The sequence below is a fragment of the Macaca fascicularis genome, chromosome 2 (genome assembly GCF_037993035.2).
Source record: "Macaca fascicularis isolate 582-1 chromosome 2, T2T-MFA8v1.1".
Classification (NCBI taxonomy): domain Eukaryota; kingdom Metazoa; phylum Chordata; class Mammalia; order Primates; family Cercopithecidae; genus Macaca; species Macaca fascicularis.
The window spans coordinates 34,138,386-34,152,631 of record NC_088376.1 but is presented as its reverse complement, the minus strand read 5'-3'; the positions used below and the strand labels follow the sequence as shown (position 1 = coordinate 34,152,631).

Genomic DNA, 14,246 nt, shown 5'->3' with positions numbered 1-14,246 from the left:
GACCTACAGCTGAGGGTCCTGACTGTTAGAAGGAAAACTATCAAACAGGAAGGACACCTACACCAAAACCCCATCAGTACATCACCATCATCAAAGACCAGAGGCAGATAAAATCACAAAGATGGGGAAAAAGCAGGGCAGAAAAGCTGGAAATTCAAAAAATAAGAGCGCATCTCCCCCGGCAAAGGAGCGCAGCTCATCGCCAGCAACGGATCAAAGCTGGACGGAGAATGACTTTGACGAGATGAGAGAAGAAGGCTTCAGTCCATCAAATTTCTCAGAGCTAAAGGAGGAATTACATACCCAGCGCAAAGAAACTAAAAATCTTGAAAAAAAAGTGGAAGAATTGATGGCTAGAGTAATTAATGCAGAGAAGGTCATAAACGAAATGAAAGAGATGAAAACCATGACACGAGAAATACGTGACAAATGCACAAGCTTCAGTAACTGACTCGATCAACTGGAAGAAAGAGTATCTGCGATTGAGGATCAAATGAATGAAATGAAGCGAGAAGAGAAACCAAAAGAAAAAAGAAGAAAAAGAAATGAACAAAGCCTGCAAGAAGTATGGGATTATGTAAAAAGACCAAATCTACGTCTGATTGGGGTGCCTGAAAGTGAGGGGGAAAATGGAACCAAGTTGGAAAACACTCTTCAGGATATCATCCAGGAGAACTTCCCCAACCTAGTAGGGCAGGCCAACATTCAAATCCAGGAAATACAGAGAACGCCACAAAGATACTCCTCGAGAAGAGCAACTCCAAGACACATAATTGCCAGATTCACCAAAGTTGAAATGAAGGAAAAAATCTTAAGGGCAGCCAGAGAGAAAGGTCGGGTTACCCACAAAGGGAAGCCCATCAGACTAACAGCAGATCTCTTGGCAGAAACTCTCCAAGCCAGAAGAGAGTGGGGGCCAATATTCAACATTCTTAAAGAAAAGAATTTTAAACCCAGAATTTCATATCCAGCCAAACTAAGTTTCATAAGTGAAGGAGAAATAAAATCCTTTACAGATAAGCAAATGCTTAGAGATTTTGTCACCACTAGGCCTGCCTTACAAGAGACCCTGAAGGAAGCACTAAACATGGAAAGGAACAACCGGTACCAGCCATTGCAAAAACATGCCAAAATGTAAAGACCATCGAGGCTAGGAAGAAACTGCATCAACTAACGAGCAAAATAACCAGTTAATATCATAATGGCAGGATCAAGTTCACACATAACAATATTAACCTTAAATGTAAATGGACTAAATGCTCCAATTAAAAGACACAGACTGGCAAACTGGATAAAGAGTCAAGAGCCATCAGTCTGCTGTATTCAGGAGACCCATCTCACACGCAGAGACATACATAGGCTCAAAATAAAGGGATGGAGGAAGATTTACCAAGCAAATGGAGAACAAAAAAAAGCGGGGGTTGCATTACTAGTCTCTGATAAAACAGACTTTAAACCATCAAAGATCAAAAGAGACAAAGAAGGCCATTACATAACGGTAAAGGGATCAATTCAACAGGAAGAGCTAACTATCCTAAATATATATGCACCCAATACAGGAGCACCCAGATTCATAAAGCAAGTCCTTAGAGACTTACAAAGAGACTTAGACTCCCATACGATAATAATGGGAGACTTCAACACTCCACTGTCAAATTAGACAGATCAACGAGACAGAAAGTTAACAAGGATATCCAGGAATTGAACTCATCTCTGCAGCAAGCAGACCTAATAGACATCTATAGAACTCTCCACCCCAAATCAACAGAATATACATTCTTCTCAGCACCACATCGTACTTACTCCAAAATCGACCACGTAATTGGAAGTAAAGCACTCCTCAGCAAATGTACAAGAACAGAAATTATAACAAACTGTCTCTCAGACCACAGTGCAATCAAACTAGAACTCAGGACTAAGAAACTCAATCAAAACCGCTCAACTACATGGAAACTGAACAACCTGCTCCTGAGTGACTACTGGGTACATAACGAAATGAAGGCAGAAATAAAGATGTTCTTTGAAACCAATGAGAACAAAGATACAACATACCAGAATCTCTGGGACACATTTAAAGCAGTGTGTAGAGGGAAATTTATAGCACTAAATTGCCCACAAGAGAAAGCAGGAAAGATCTAAAATTGACACTCTAACATCGCAATTAAAAGAACTAGAGAAGCAAGAGCAAACACATTCGAAAGCTAGCAGAAGGCAAGAAATAACTAAGATCAGAGCAGAACTGAAGGAGATAGAGACACAAAAAACTCTCCAAAAAATCAATGAATCCAGGAGTTGGTTTTTTGAAAAGATCAACAAAATTGACAGACCACTAGCAAGACTAATAAAGAAGAAAAGAGAGAAGAATCAAATCGACGCAATTAAAAATGATAAAGGGGATATCACCACCGACCCCACAGAAATACAAACTACCATCAGAGAATACTATAAACACCTCTACGCAAATAAACTGGAAAATCTAGAAGAAATGGATAATTTCCTGGACACTTACACTCTTCCAAGACTAAACCAGGAAGAAGTTGAATCCCTGAATAGACCAATAGCAGGCTCTGAAATTGAGGCAATAATTAATAGCCTACCAACCAAAAAAAGTCCAGGACCAGATGGATTCACAGCTGAATTCTACCAGAGGTACAAGGAGGAGTTGGTACCATTCCTTCTGAAACTATTCCAATCAATAGAAAAAGAGGGAATCCTCCCTAACTCATCTTATGAGGCCAACATCATCCTGATACCAAAGCCTGGCAGAGACACAACAAAAAAAGAGAATTTTAGACCAATATCCCTGATGAACATCGATGCAAAAATCCTCAATAAAATACTGGCAAACCGGATTCAGCAACACATCAAAAAGCTTATCCACCATGATCAAGTGGGCTTCATCCCTGGGATGCAAGGCTGGTTCAACATTCGCAAATCAATAAACATAATCCAGCATATAAACAGAACCAAAGACAAGAACCACATGATTATCTCAATAGATGCAGAAAAGGCTTTTGACAAAATTCAACAGCCCTTCATGCTAAAAACGCTCAATAAATTCGGTATTGATGGAACGTACCTCAAAATCATAAGAGCTATTTATGACAAACCCACAGCCAATATCATACTGAATGGGCAAAAACTGGAAAAATTCCCTTTGAAAACTGGCACAAGACAGGGATGCCCTCTCTCACCACTCCTATTCAACATAGTGTTGGAAGTTCTGGCTAGGGCAATTAGGCAAGAGAAAGAAATCAAGGGTATTCAGTTAGGAAAAGAAGAAGTCAAACTGTCCCTGTTTGCAGATGACATGATTGTATATTTAGAAAACCCCATTGTCTCAGCCCAAAATCTCCTTAAGCTGATAAGCAACTTCAGCAAAGTCTCAGGATACAAAATTAATGTGCAAAAATCACAAGCATTCTTATACAACAGTAACAGACAAACAGAGAGCCAAATCAGGAATGAACTTCCATTCACAATTGCTTCAAAGAGAATAAAATACCTAGGAATCCAACTTACAAGGGATGTAAAGGACCTCTTCAAGGAGAACTACAAACCACTGCTCAGTGAAATCAAAGAGGACACAAACAAATGGAAGAACATACCATGCTCATGGATAGGAAGAATCAATATCGTGAAAATGGCCATACTGCCCAAGGTAATTTATAGATTCAAAGCCATCCCTATCAAGCTACCAATGAGTTTCTTCACAGAATTGGAAAAAACTGCTTTAAAGTTCATATGGAACCAAAAAAGAGCCCGCATCTCCAAGACAATCCTAAGTCAAAAGAACAAAGCTGGAGGCATCACGCTACCTGACTTCAAACTATACTACAAGGCTACAGTAACCAAAACAGCATGGTACTGGTACCAAAACAGAGATATAGACCAATGGAACAGAACAGAGTCCTCAGAAATAATACCACACATCTACAGCCATCTGATCTTTGACAAACCTGAGAGAAACAAGAAATGGGGAAAGGATTCCCTATTTAACAAATGGTGCTGGGAAAACTGGCTAGCCATAAGTAGAAAGCTGAAACTGGATCCTTTCCTTACTCCTTATACGAAAATTCATTCAAGATGGATTAGAGACTTAAATCTTAGACCTAATACCATAAAAATCCTAGAGGAAAACCTAGGTAGTACCATTCAGGACATAGGCATGGGCAAAGACTTCATGTCTAAAACACCAAAAGCAACGGCAGCAAAAGCCAAAATTGACAAATGGGATCTCATTAAATTAAAGAGCTTCTGCACAGCAAAAGAAACTACCATCAGAGTGAACAGGCAACCTACAGAATGGGAGAAAATTTTTGCAATCTACTCATCTGACAAAGGGCTAATATCCAGAACCTACAAAGAACTCAAACAAATTTACAAGAAAAAAACAAACAACCCCATCAAAAAGTGGGCAAAGGATATGAACAGACATTTCTCAAAAGAAGACATTCATACAGCCAACAGACACATGAAAAAATGCTCATCATCACTGGCCATCAGAGAAATGCAAATCAAAAGCACAATGAGATACCATCTCACACCAGTTAGAATGGCGATCATTAAAAAGTCAGGAAACAACAGGTGCTGGAGAGGATGTGGAGAAATAGGAACACTTTTACACTGTTGGTGGGATTGTAAACTAGTTCAACCATTATGGAAAACAGTATGGCGATTCCTCAAGGATCTAGAACTAGATGCACCGTATTACCCAGCCATCCCATTACTGGGTATATACCCAAAGGATTATAAATTATGCTGCTATAAAGACACATGCACACGTATGTTTATTGCAGCACTATTCACAATAGCAAAGACTTGGAATCAACCCAAATGTCCATCAGTGACAGATTGGATTAAGAAAATGTGGCACATATACACCATGGAATACTATGCAGCCATCAAAAAGGATGAGTTTGCGTCCTTTGTAGGGACATGGATGCAGCTGGAAACCATCATTCTTAGCAAACTATCACAAGAACAGAAAACCAAACACCGCATGTTCTCACTCATAGGTGGGAACTGAACAATAAGATCACTTGGACTCAGGAAGGGGAACATCACACACAGGGGCCTATCATGGGGAGGGGGGAGGGGGGAGGGATTGCATTGGGAGTTATACCTGATGTAAATGATGAGTTGATGGGTGCAGCACACCAACATGGCACAAGTATACATATGTAACAAACCTGCACGTTATGCACATGTACCCTACAACTTAAAGTATAATAATAATAAATAAATTAAAAATATATATATATGTTGTTAATTTAGTAACAAATTTAAATTTACATTCTCATATTATATAAAGTATTTAGAGCTACTGCTTTTTTCCCACTCTGAAATTTCATGAAATAGAATTATTTAAACTCCTCACATGCATACAGACTAAGTGTCCTTGTCATGACTATGAGTTGTGCAACTCTGTACTTCCAGCTCATATTTTTCTGATAAAGCTCTCCTTGAAATCTGCATAGGAAACTGTCAGTACAAGTTCTATCTTTTTCTTAGCCTGTCTGCGCTATTATAACAAAATACCATGAACTGGGTAATTTATACAGAACAGAAATTTATTTCTCACAGTCCTGGAGGCTGGGAAGTCCAAGATCAAGGCAACAGTAGGTTTGGTTGTGTGGTAAGGGCTGCCCTCTGCTGCCAACATGGAGTGTCATTGCTCGATCCTCTGGAGTGAAGGAACACTGTGTCCTCACATGGTGGAAGGTGGAAGAGCAAGAGGGATGAACTCACTCCATCAAGCCCTTTGATAAGGGCACTTAATCCCATTCATAAGGAGGGAGTCCTCATGAGCTGATTGCCTCTTAATGACCCCACCTCTTAATAATTGCCAACAACTGAGTTTTTGAGAGCAGACATTCAAGTCATAACAATCTTAAAGTACAAGTACAGTCATGTACTGCATAATGACATCTCAGTCAACAATGAACCACATATAGAGTGGTGGTCCCATAAGATAATTAAACTAAAAAATTCGTATCACCTAGTGATGCAGTGTAAACACACATACTGCACTATCAGTCATATGAAAGTATAGTGCCTACAAGTATGTACAATATAATCATAATAAATACTTATGTGACTACTTTATTTACTATACTACACTATTATCATTATTTTATAGTATACTCCTTCTACTTATTTAAAAAATGTTAACTGTAAAACCTTCAGGAGATACTCCAGAGGAAGGCATTGTTATCATAGGAGGTGACAGCTCCCTGCATGTTATTGCCCATGGAGATCTCCCAGTGGGACGAGATATGGAGGTGAAAGGCCAAAGGCCTAGGCTAGTATGTGTGTTCGTGACTTCATTTTTAACAAAAAATTCAAAAGTTAAAAAAATTAATGTTAAAAGTAGAAAATAGCTTATAGAATGATATAAAAAAGAAAATATTCTTGTACAGCTGTACAATGTGTTTGTGTTTTCAGCTGAATGTTATTATAAAAGAATCAAAAAGTTTTTAAAATTAAATTTTATAAAGTAAAAAAGTTACAGTAAGCTAAGGTTAATTTATTGTTGAAGAAAAATACTTTAAAAAGAAATTTAGTATAGCCTAAGTGTTATATATACAGTGCTTATATATAAAGTCTACAGTAGTAAACAGTAGTGAATGTCCTAGACCTTCACATTCACTCACCACTCACTCACTGACTCACCCATGGCAACTTCCAGTCCTGCAAGCTCCATTCATGATAAGTGTCCTATACAGGTGTACCATCTTTTATACTGTGTTTTTACTGTCTATTTTCTATGTTTAGATATACAAATACTTACCACCGTGTTACAATTGCCTGCAATATTCAGGGCAGTAATATGCTGTACAGGTTTGTAGTGCAGGAGCAACCAGCTATACCACAGAGCCTAGATGTGCATTACGCTATGTCATCTAGGTATGTGCAAGTATACTCTCTGATGTTTGCTTAAGGATGAAATTGCCTAATGACACTTTCTCAGAATATATTCCTGTCATTAAGCAGTACATGACTGTATTCATTTGAGTGATATTTGAATAGGTTTTTTTGTATGTTGTTGTTCATCCTATGTCTGTAATTTTTACAATATAACTACTTACTATTCTTTTTATAGTGCTTTTCGAAGACTTGTTAACAAAGACATCCCAGTTTTTCAACCTATGCTAGGGCAGGAATCAGGTTCACAACCTCAGTACTGTAAAGCAGCATAGGATATGTTCTAAGAAAGACGAAAAAGGATCAGGGAGATTAGTCAAGGAGTCCTGGTAGGAGACATCTTCTGATGTCGCATCAAGGAGGACGTCTTTGAGCTGGGTCTTAGAAGATAAGTTTGCTTCTAACAAGTAGACAGGAGTTGATTAGCAGCATCTAAGTATTCTATATCTGACTTGGTAGTAATAGCTCCTGTCACTGATTGAGCCAAACACAGTAACAGACATGTATGTCACTGTATGTTAACAAATGTGTTATATCTAACACATGTTATCTCAATACTCACAGTGAAGTTTTCAGATTGGTATTACTAACTGCATTTTACTGATTAAAAAATAAATGTAAAAACTGCAGATCACAGAAATTATGTTCCTTAAAATCACAGTGCTATCACATGAGAAAGTCAGGACTCAAATGCAGATCTGAAAGATTCCCTTTCATATGGCAGCTTAGCTTTCTTTGGGCATCATAACAATGTTCTCCAAGTGGTAAGCACATAAGCCCTGAGCACAACTGTGAAACCTGCATGCATGGAAAATAAATTTATCAACTAAAGGAAAACCATACTGTGTATGTGCAGAGCACTGTCTGAAACACCCATTATAAAAGGTTTTACTCTATTACATTTGTTGCTATACCCTATTTATATTACATTTGCTTAGGATGCCATGTCAAAGTGGCTTGTTGGGCAGGTGTTAGTCAGCATCCAGCTTAACTTTTCAAATTGGATATCATCTTTGAAATTTTAGTTAGAGACTTGTCATATAGAAGGAACACTCTAAATTATTAAATATGCCTCAGGGTGGAGAATCAGCACATCTTCATTCAGTATTAGATTCATTCTAATTACCCTGTAGAACTCAGAAATTAGTGAGAACTGCAGGCATCTTTATTCCTGAGAGCAAGTATTAGAGTCAGGTGGAAACACTATTATGAAATGCAAATATAACTCAGTGGAATAAGTGACAATTATGAAATAAAACCACCATCAATTTATGTTTATAAATCAAGTCTTGAAGACATCTAAAGTTCTGGAAGTGATGGAAGATCTAGGAATGTGGAAGTAACCCCTGGTATTTGTTTGGTCTTCTTTTCTGAGAGCTAAAGAGCCAGGCAGCTCCACCAGCTGGAGACATTGGACTGGGCATTGGAGTCTGAGCTACTACCTTTTGTTGTATTAAGCTCCAGTGGCTTTAGTGGACACTAGGTCCTTTTAGATCTGCTGGTAGGGCTCTCTGCTACTCAGATGTGTGCACCTCCACCCCCAACTATATAGAAGGAAGAGAGAGGAGCTAAAAGATCCCTGTCCCTTATCTCCAAATAGCCAACTTTCCTCCTGAGACAGAACCCCAAAGCTTTGTTAACACTCATTGTGGAAGACAATGTTGTTCAGCTGATGTTAGAAGAAAATCTCAAACCCCATGATCACCCTCTGGATTAAGGACTCTGTGTCCCAGGTGATACCCAGAGATCTTCCCAATTGCTTTCTATCTCCATGACTTTACTCGCATCTTTCTTGGCCATTCATTAGCTAACACATAGACAGTTAAGCATTACATTGTTTCTTCTGAATATTTTAACAATTTTTTAAATTTATCAATTTTATTTAGGTATAATTTATATATAATAAAATGCACTAATTTATAGAGTCCAGTGAGTTTTGACAAATATACCCATCTGCGTAGCCAGCACCACAATCAAGACAGCAAACTTACAAACTTTTCTATCACAAAAAAAGGTTTCCTTATGCCCTTTTGGAGTCAACTCCCACCACCACCACCCCCAGGCAGCAACTGGCCTAATTTCCATCACTATAGATAAGTACTTCTGGTTCCGGAACTTCACAGAAATGGAATCATTCAGTATGAACTCTTTTATGTAAGACTTCTTTCACTTCTCATAATTTTAAAAGTATTTATCTATATTGTTGTATATATTGGTGTGTGTTCCTTTTCAGTGTCAAGTAGTATATATTCCATCGACAAACTACACATTTGCTTATCCATTCACCTGTTGACGGACACTTGACTTGCTTTAATTTTGAGTACTTATGAATAAAACTGCTAGAAACATTTGTGTACAGGTCTTGTAGACACATTTTCAGATAACTATCTAAAAGTGAAATTACTGAGTGAGTAGAGGTTTTCTTTTTAAAATTAAAACAATAAAAACATATCATGTTTAATTAACAAAGTTCAAATCACTTTATTTCCACTTGAACTTTTAAAAAGAAGAGGTGACATCATAAGTCATAGAACAGCCCAGAACTGCAAAGAGCATGTGGGGTTCCTACAGGCAAGCAAAGCACAGCCTCCTAGAGGTCAGAGCTATCTCTGAGCACTGGGCTCAGTGCTTGCTTAAAGAGTGGCTGAACAGGAAATGAAGAGGTGACAGCTGGTCAGGATGTGGGTAAGCAGCCAAGGCCTACTTCACTGCATTCTCTACATCTGACTGGTGGGGTAGGGAGTCATGCTCCTGGTAGACCCACGATCAAGAGTCTCAGGCTATTCCAGCTTTGGAAAAAACACTGCTCTGAAAGTCAGCTGTGAGTTGCTAAAACATAAAATAAAATAAAATAAAATAAAATAGAATAGAATAGAATAGAATAGAATAGAATAAAATAAAATAGAATAGAATAGAATAGAATAGAATAGAATAGAATAGAATAAAATAAAATAAAATGGCTAGAGTACAAGGAAGTTCCTGGCAAAAATTAATGGGCAAGAAATCATTAGCATTACATATAAGAAGTTAAATGGGGATAATTTCTTTAACATTCCAGTTGTACTTTCTCAATTGATAATAATGGTTACCCATGACTTTTGCTAGATTAAATCATATGCATAGTCAACTAATGCATATCAAATGTAAATAATAAGTCTTATCCTGTCTTTTTTTTCCCTGCAACTAACTCCTCATATGCCAGAGGGAATTTTCCAAGTCAACATCAAAGACTAATTAAACATTTGGTGTAGGAGCTTTGAAAGAATGACTGTGTAATTTTATTTTACATATACATGCCAAATAAAAAATAAACTAATAAAAACTTCCTTTGGGTGCTGAAAGTTTGCAGTCTAATCTTCTAAAAGGCAAAAAGCATTGAAAAAATAATTAACCACTTCAGAGTTCATCAACAAATTAAGTCTCATGTTTCAAAACCTCAATTAATCTCTGTGATCACTAATTTTCTGGTAGTTGCCCACCTTTCTAATGATTTGTCAAACCCAAAGCTTGCATTTTCTTTTTTTTCTTCTTTTTTTACTTTTGTTTTAGGTTCATTATAGCACTATGCACAATAGCAAAGACATAGAATCAACCTAAATGCTTACCAAAGTTATATTTTCATAGTTCTAAGTTTATTTTTTGAATTTAATATTAAGAAAGAATAGCATTTAGAAAGTATGAATTTACAGACAGGAAAAAATAACGGAAATGTTTAAAGTATTTTACAAGGCATCTGATCCACCTAAAACTATTATGTATTTTTTCTAATCTGATAGTTTATCATAGAGTCCTAAGTAGTCTTTACATTACAATATGAACAAAGTGGTCAAAGAAGTAGATTTGACGATTTCCACTTTGGCTGGTAAATCAACACACTGTCTACCATACTGAAATCTCCATGACAAAGGACAAAATGAGAGGTAAGAAGGACATAGCTTGAGTTTCCCATAGTAGCCGGAACCTGTAGTCAAGACTAGCTTGGGAGTAATTTGGCTACTACAGTTCACAAAAATTAGCAAAGAGACACATGACAAAGACTCTGCCTTTCGAAAGTCCAATTTCTTTGATATGTTTTTCTGTTTCTTACAAGTCGATTGCTTCTACCCACCACCACCAGAAACACATCCTTTGGGGGAAATGGAAAGGGTGGTGTACTAGATAGAAAGCAGGAACTCTGCAGTCCTTAAGCAAGACATTCAATGTCTTTGGATTCTCATCTATGAAATGAAGTATTAAGTACTTTTCCTATTTGAAATCAGGAGGAAGCTGAGACTTTTTGGTCCTAGACCACCCATTCAATATCCTGCCCTGGGGCTTCCTATGCATAAATAGTGATGGCTCTGTCCTCCAGCAGAGCACAAGCCACAGGTATCAGGAGTTACCTACTGCCTAACTTTCTCAGCTTTCTGTCACTGGAAATGGGTCCAATTCAGACCTCGCACAAGAAAGAATTCAGGGCAAGTTCATAGAGAAAAGTGGAGGCAAGTTTATTAAGAAAGTAAAGAAACAAAAGAATGATTACTCCATGGGCAGAGTAGTGGCATGAGCTGCTCAACTGAATAGACTTATAGTTGTTTCTTGATTATATGCTAAACAACAGGTGGATTATTCACGAGTTTTCCAGGAAAGGGGTGGGAAACTCCCGGAACTGAGGATTCCTCCTACTTTTAGACCACATAAAGTAACTTCCCATGTGTCATGGCATTTGTAAATTGTCACGGTGCTGGTGGGAGTGTCTTTTAGCATGCTAATGCATTATAATTTACATATAATGAGCAATGAGGATGATCAGAGGTCACTTTCATTGCCATCTTGGGTTTGGTGGGCTTTGGCTGGCTTCTTTACTACAACCTGTTTTATCACCAAGGTCTTTATGACCTGTATTTTGTGCTGACCTCCTGTCTCACCCTGTGACAAAGAATGCCTTAACCTCTGGGGAATGCAGCCCAGTAGGTCTCAGCCTTATTTTACTCAGCCCTTACTCAAGATGGAGTTGCTCTGGTTCTAATGTCTCTGACATTTCTATTTTTAGAAATAGAAGTCCATGGGATATTTCTATACTTCTGAATTTTACTTTTGGAAACTAACAAATAATATATTAAATATCATAAAAAGCCTAAGATAGAAATTCATCTGAAATACATATTTGTTTGTCAAGAATGTCTGTTACAAGATGGCTTCCATAGCACCATTTCAAAAGTTGGCTAATGCCAATCTTGTCTCCATACAGCTGAAGGAGGCAGCACAGGCTCTAACAGCTCTATCAAGAAGACTTCAAGTGCAAATCTGGGATAAGAAGACAAGATAACCCAAGGTTCACTACCTTAATTCTCAACTTGAGAAGACAGCTACACTGCTGCCAAAGAGAGCTCTTATATCATTGTGCAGCCATAAGGATGCACTTGAAGACCTCCAATAACACAGAGTGCAACTGGCCAAGGATCCCAGCTGCTGTGCTCTGAAATCCATCTCTGCATTCTCTCAGAGGCTATGATGCCTCCTGATGGGCGACTACTGGAGCACAGTAGGAATACAAACGCAGGCCTGTAGGATGGCTCACTTTGCTAGAGGACTTCCTGACGCCTTTGCTACCTCTGACTGCAGAGCAATCTAGTTCACCTCCACCAAACCTCTCTTTTCACTTGGAATAAGACTTTAATCAGTGGTCTAATGGTTCCCCTGTTTTTTTCTAGCTCTTCTTTACTTTCTTTTATGTAAGCATTTTCTCTAAAAGTAACACTGCAATTGTAGTCCTGACTTAGCATCTGCTTCTCAGAGGTCCAGACTAACATTCATTCATGTATTCATCCACTCATTAATTCAGTCAAGAATTATAGAGTGCTTAGAATGTTCCTGGAACTTTGCTCTAGGCACTGGGGAGACTGGTAAACTATACTGAGAAGACACTTACATTGATAACCCTTCTTTGCTCAAAGTGTCATAACTGCTTCCCCTTCTTCAGCACTTACTGTATGCTGGGCACTGAACTAAGACCTCTCCACATGCCACATCTCATTTGCTCTTCACAACAACCCTGAAAGAAGGCATTATTATTCTTATTTCATAGATAAGAAAGCAGAGACCTAGAGAGATTATGTTGTCAGGGCCTTTTCTGATAGAGCCAACTTTTTTACTCCAAAACCCATGCATTTAACCGTTAGCTTATGATGTACCTACTCCATTTGGATGTATCTGCTCCATGTGGACCACTGATTAAAGTCTTATCCCAAGTGAAAATAGAGGTTTGCTGGAAGTGTACTTGTTTGCTGTGTAGTCTGAGGTAGCAAAGGCATCAGGAAGTCCTCTAGCAAAGTCAGCCATCCTACAGGCCTGCCTTTGTATTCCTGCTCTGAGCACTTTTATTTTCTGGTAATGCACAACTGCATAGTTGATTTTCCAAAGCCTGGCTTCATTTCTTCAATTTAAATTTACGACAGTTGGGAGAACCATTTACAGAACAGGGAAAACACAGTGCTCCAGAGCATTCAGAGTTCGCACAATTCCAAAGTCAGGTTAACGACAACATTGTTTAACCCACCCAGAAGAGGTCTCTTATCAGGTGTGAGTTTCCAACTCATCCTCACTATTGCAAAGAAGATAGAGAGGACAGAAAAATCCTTAGCTTCTCTACTTTTCATCCTGGTCATAGCCCAGCCCTGGCAAACTGATAGCAGGTACTGCATATACCCAGAGCTTCTCTCAGAGGCCAGACAGGCCCACTGCAAAGTCAGCCACAGCAACCTGGGCAGCAGCTGTGAGCATCCTTGTGAAAACCAATGCAAACACGTACCATGATATCCAAGGTCAGATGTGGCATCCTCTACAATTGATTCAAGTTTGCGGAGGTCCATGGAAGGAATAGGCTGAGGTTCAGACAGGTTCTCTAAAGTCGGTTCATCAAATTCCTTGTGGAAGGTAATTAACAATTCATGAGATGCTGATAGAAGGAAACAGCACTACCACAAATGAAAAAAATATTCTTACTTAGAAGACTACTTGGAAACAAGCCTACCTAATCCTCTCCCTTAAACATTTTCAAACTTCAGGAGGTAAGCTGGGATAAGAGAAACAGCCCTGAATCAATGAGACAGGTGACTTTGCACAAAGCATTTAACCTTCATGGGCTCAGTTTCAGGATCATGACTAGGTAAGCCAAGTGGGGTGCCCAAGGTACCAATTGAAGGTACTCACTCCATTGACAGCTGAGGGGGGCCTCCTTCAATTTGGCACCTAGGATATTCCAGTTACCACACCCTACTCCAGCCCTGCTCAGTTTCTGCATCTCAAAATTAAAGGTGTTAGCTTGAATGACTTACAAG

General features: G+C 38.5%; 1 protein-coding gene across 35 annotated transcripts in view; it reads right to left on the bottom strand.

The window, feature by feature from the left end:
* Positions 1–14,246, bottom strand: part of NEK11 (NIMA related kinase 11) — a 316,552-nt gene that overhangs the window by 173,200 nt on the left and 129,106 nt on the right. For 32 of the 35 annotated variants that reach the window (XM_074031046.1, XM_065539895.2, XM_065539891.2 and 29 more), the window contains one exon: positions 13,718–13,832. The exons of the other annotated variants lie outside the window; for them this stretch is intronic. In XM_074031046.1, coding sequence (XP_073887147.1) covers positions 13,718–13,832 — 115 coding nt within the window. The remainder of the gene's footprint in view (positions 1–13,717; positions 13,833–14,246) is intronic. 35 annotated transcript variants of the gene reach the window in all.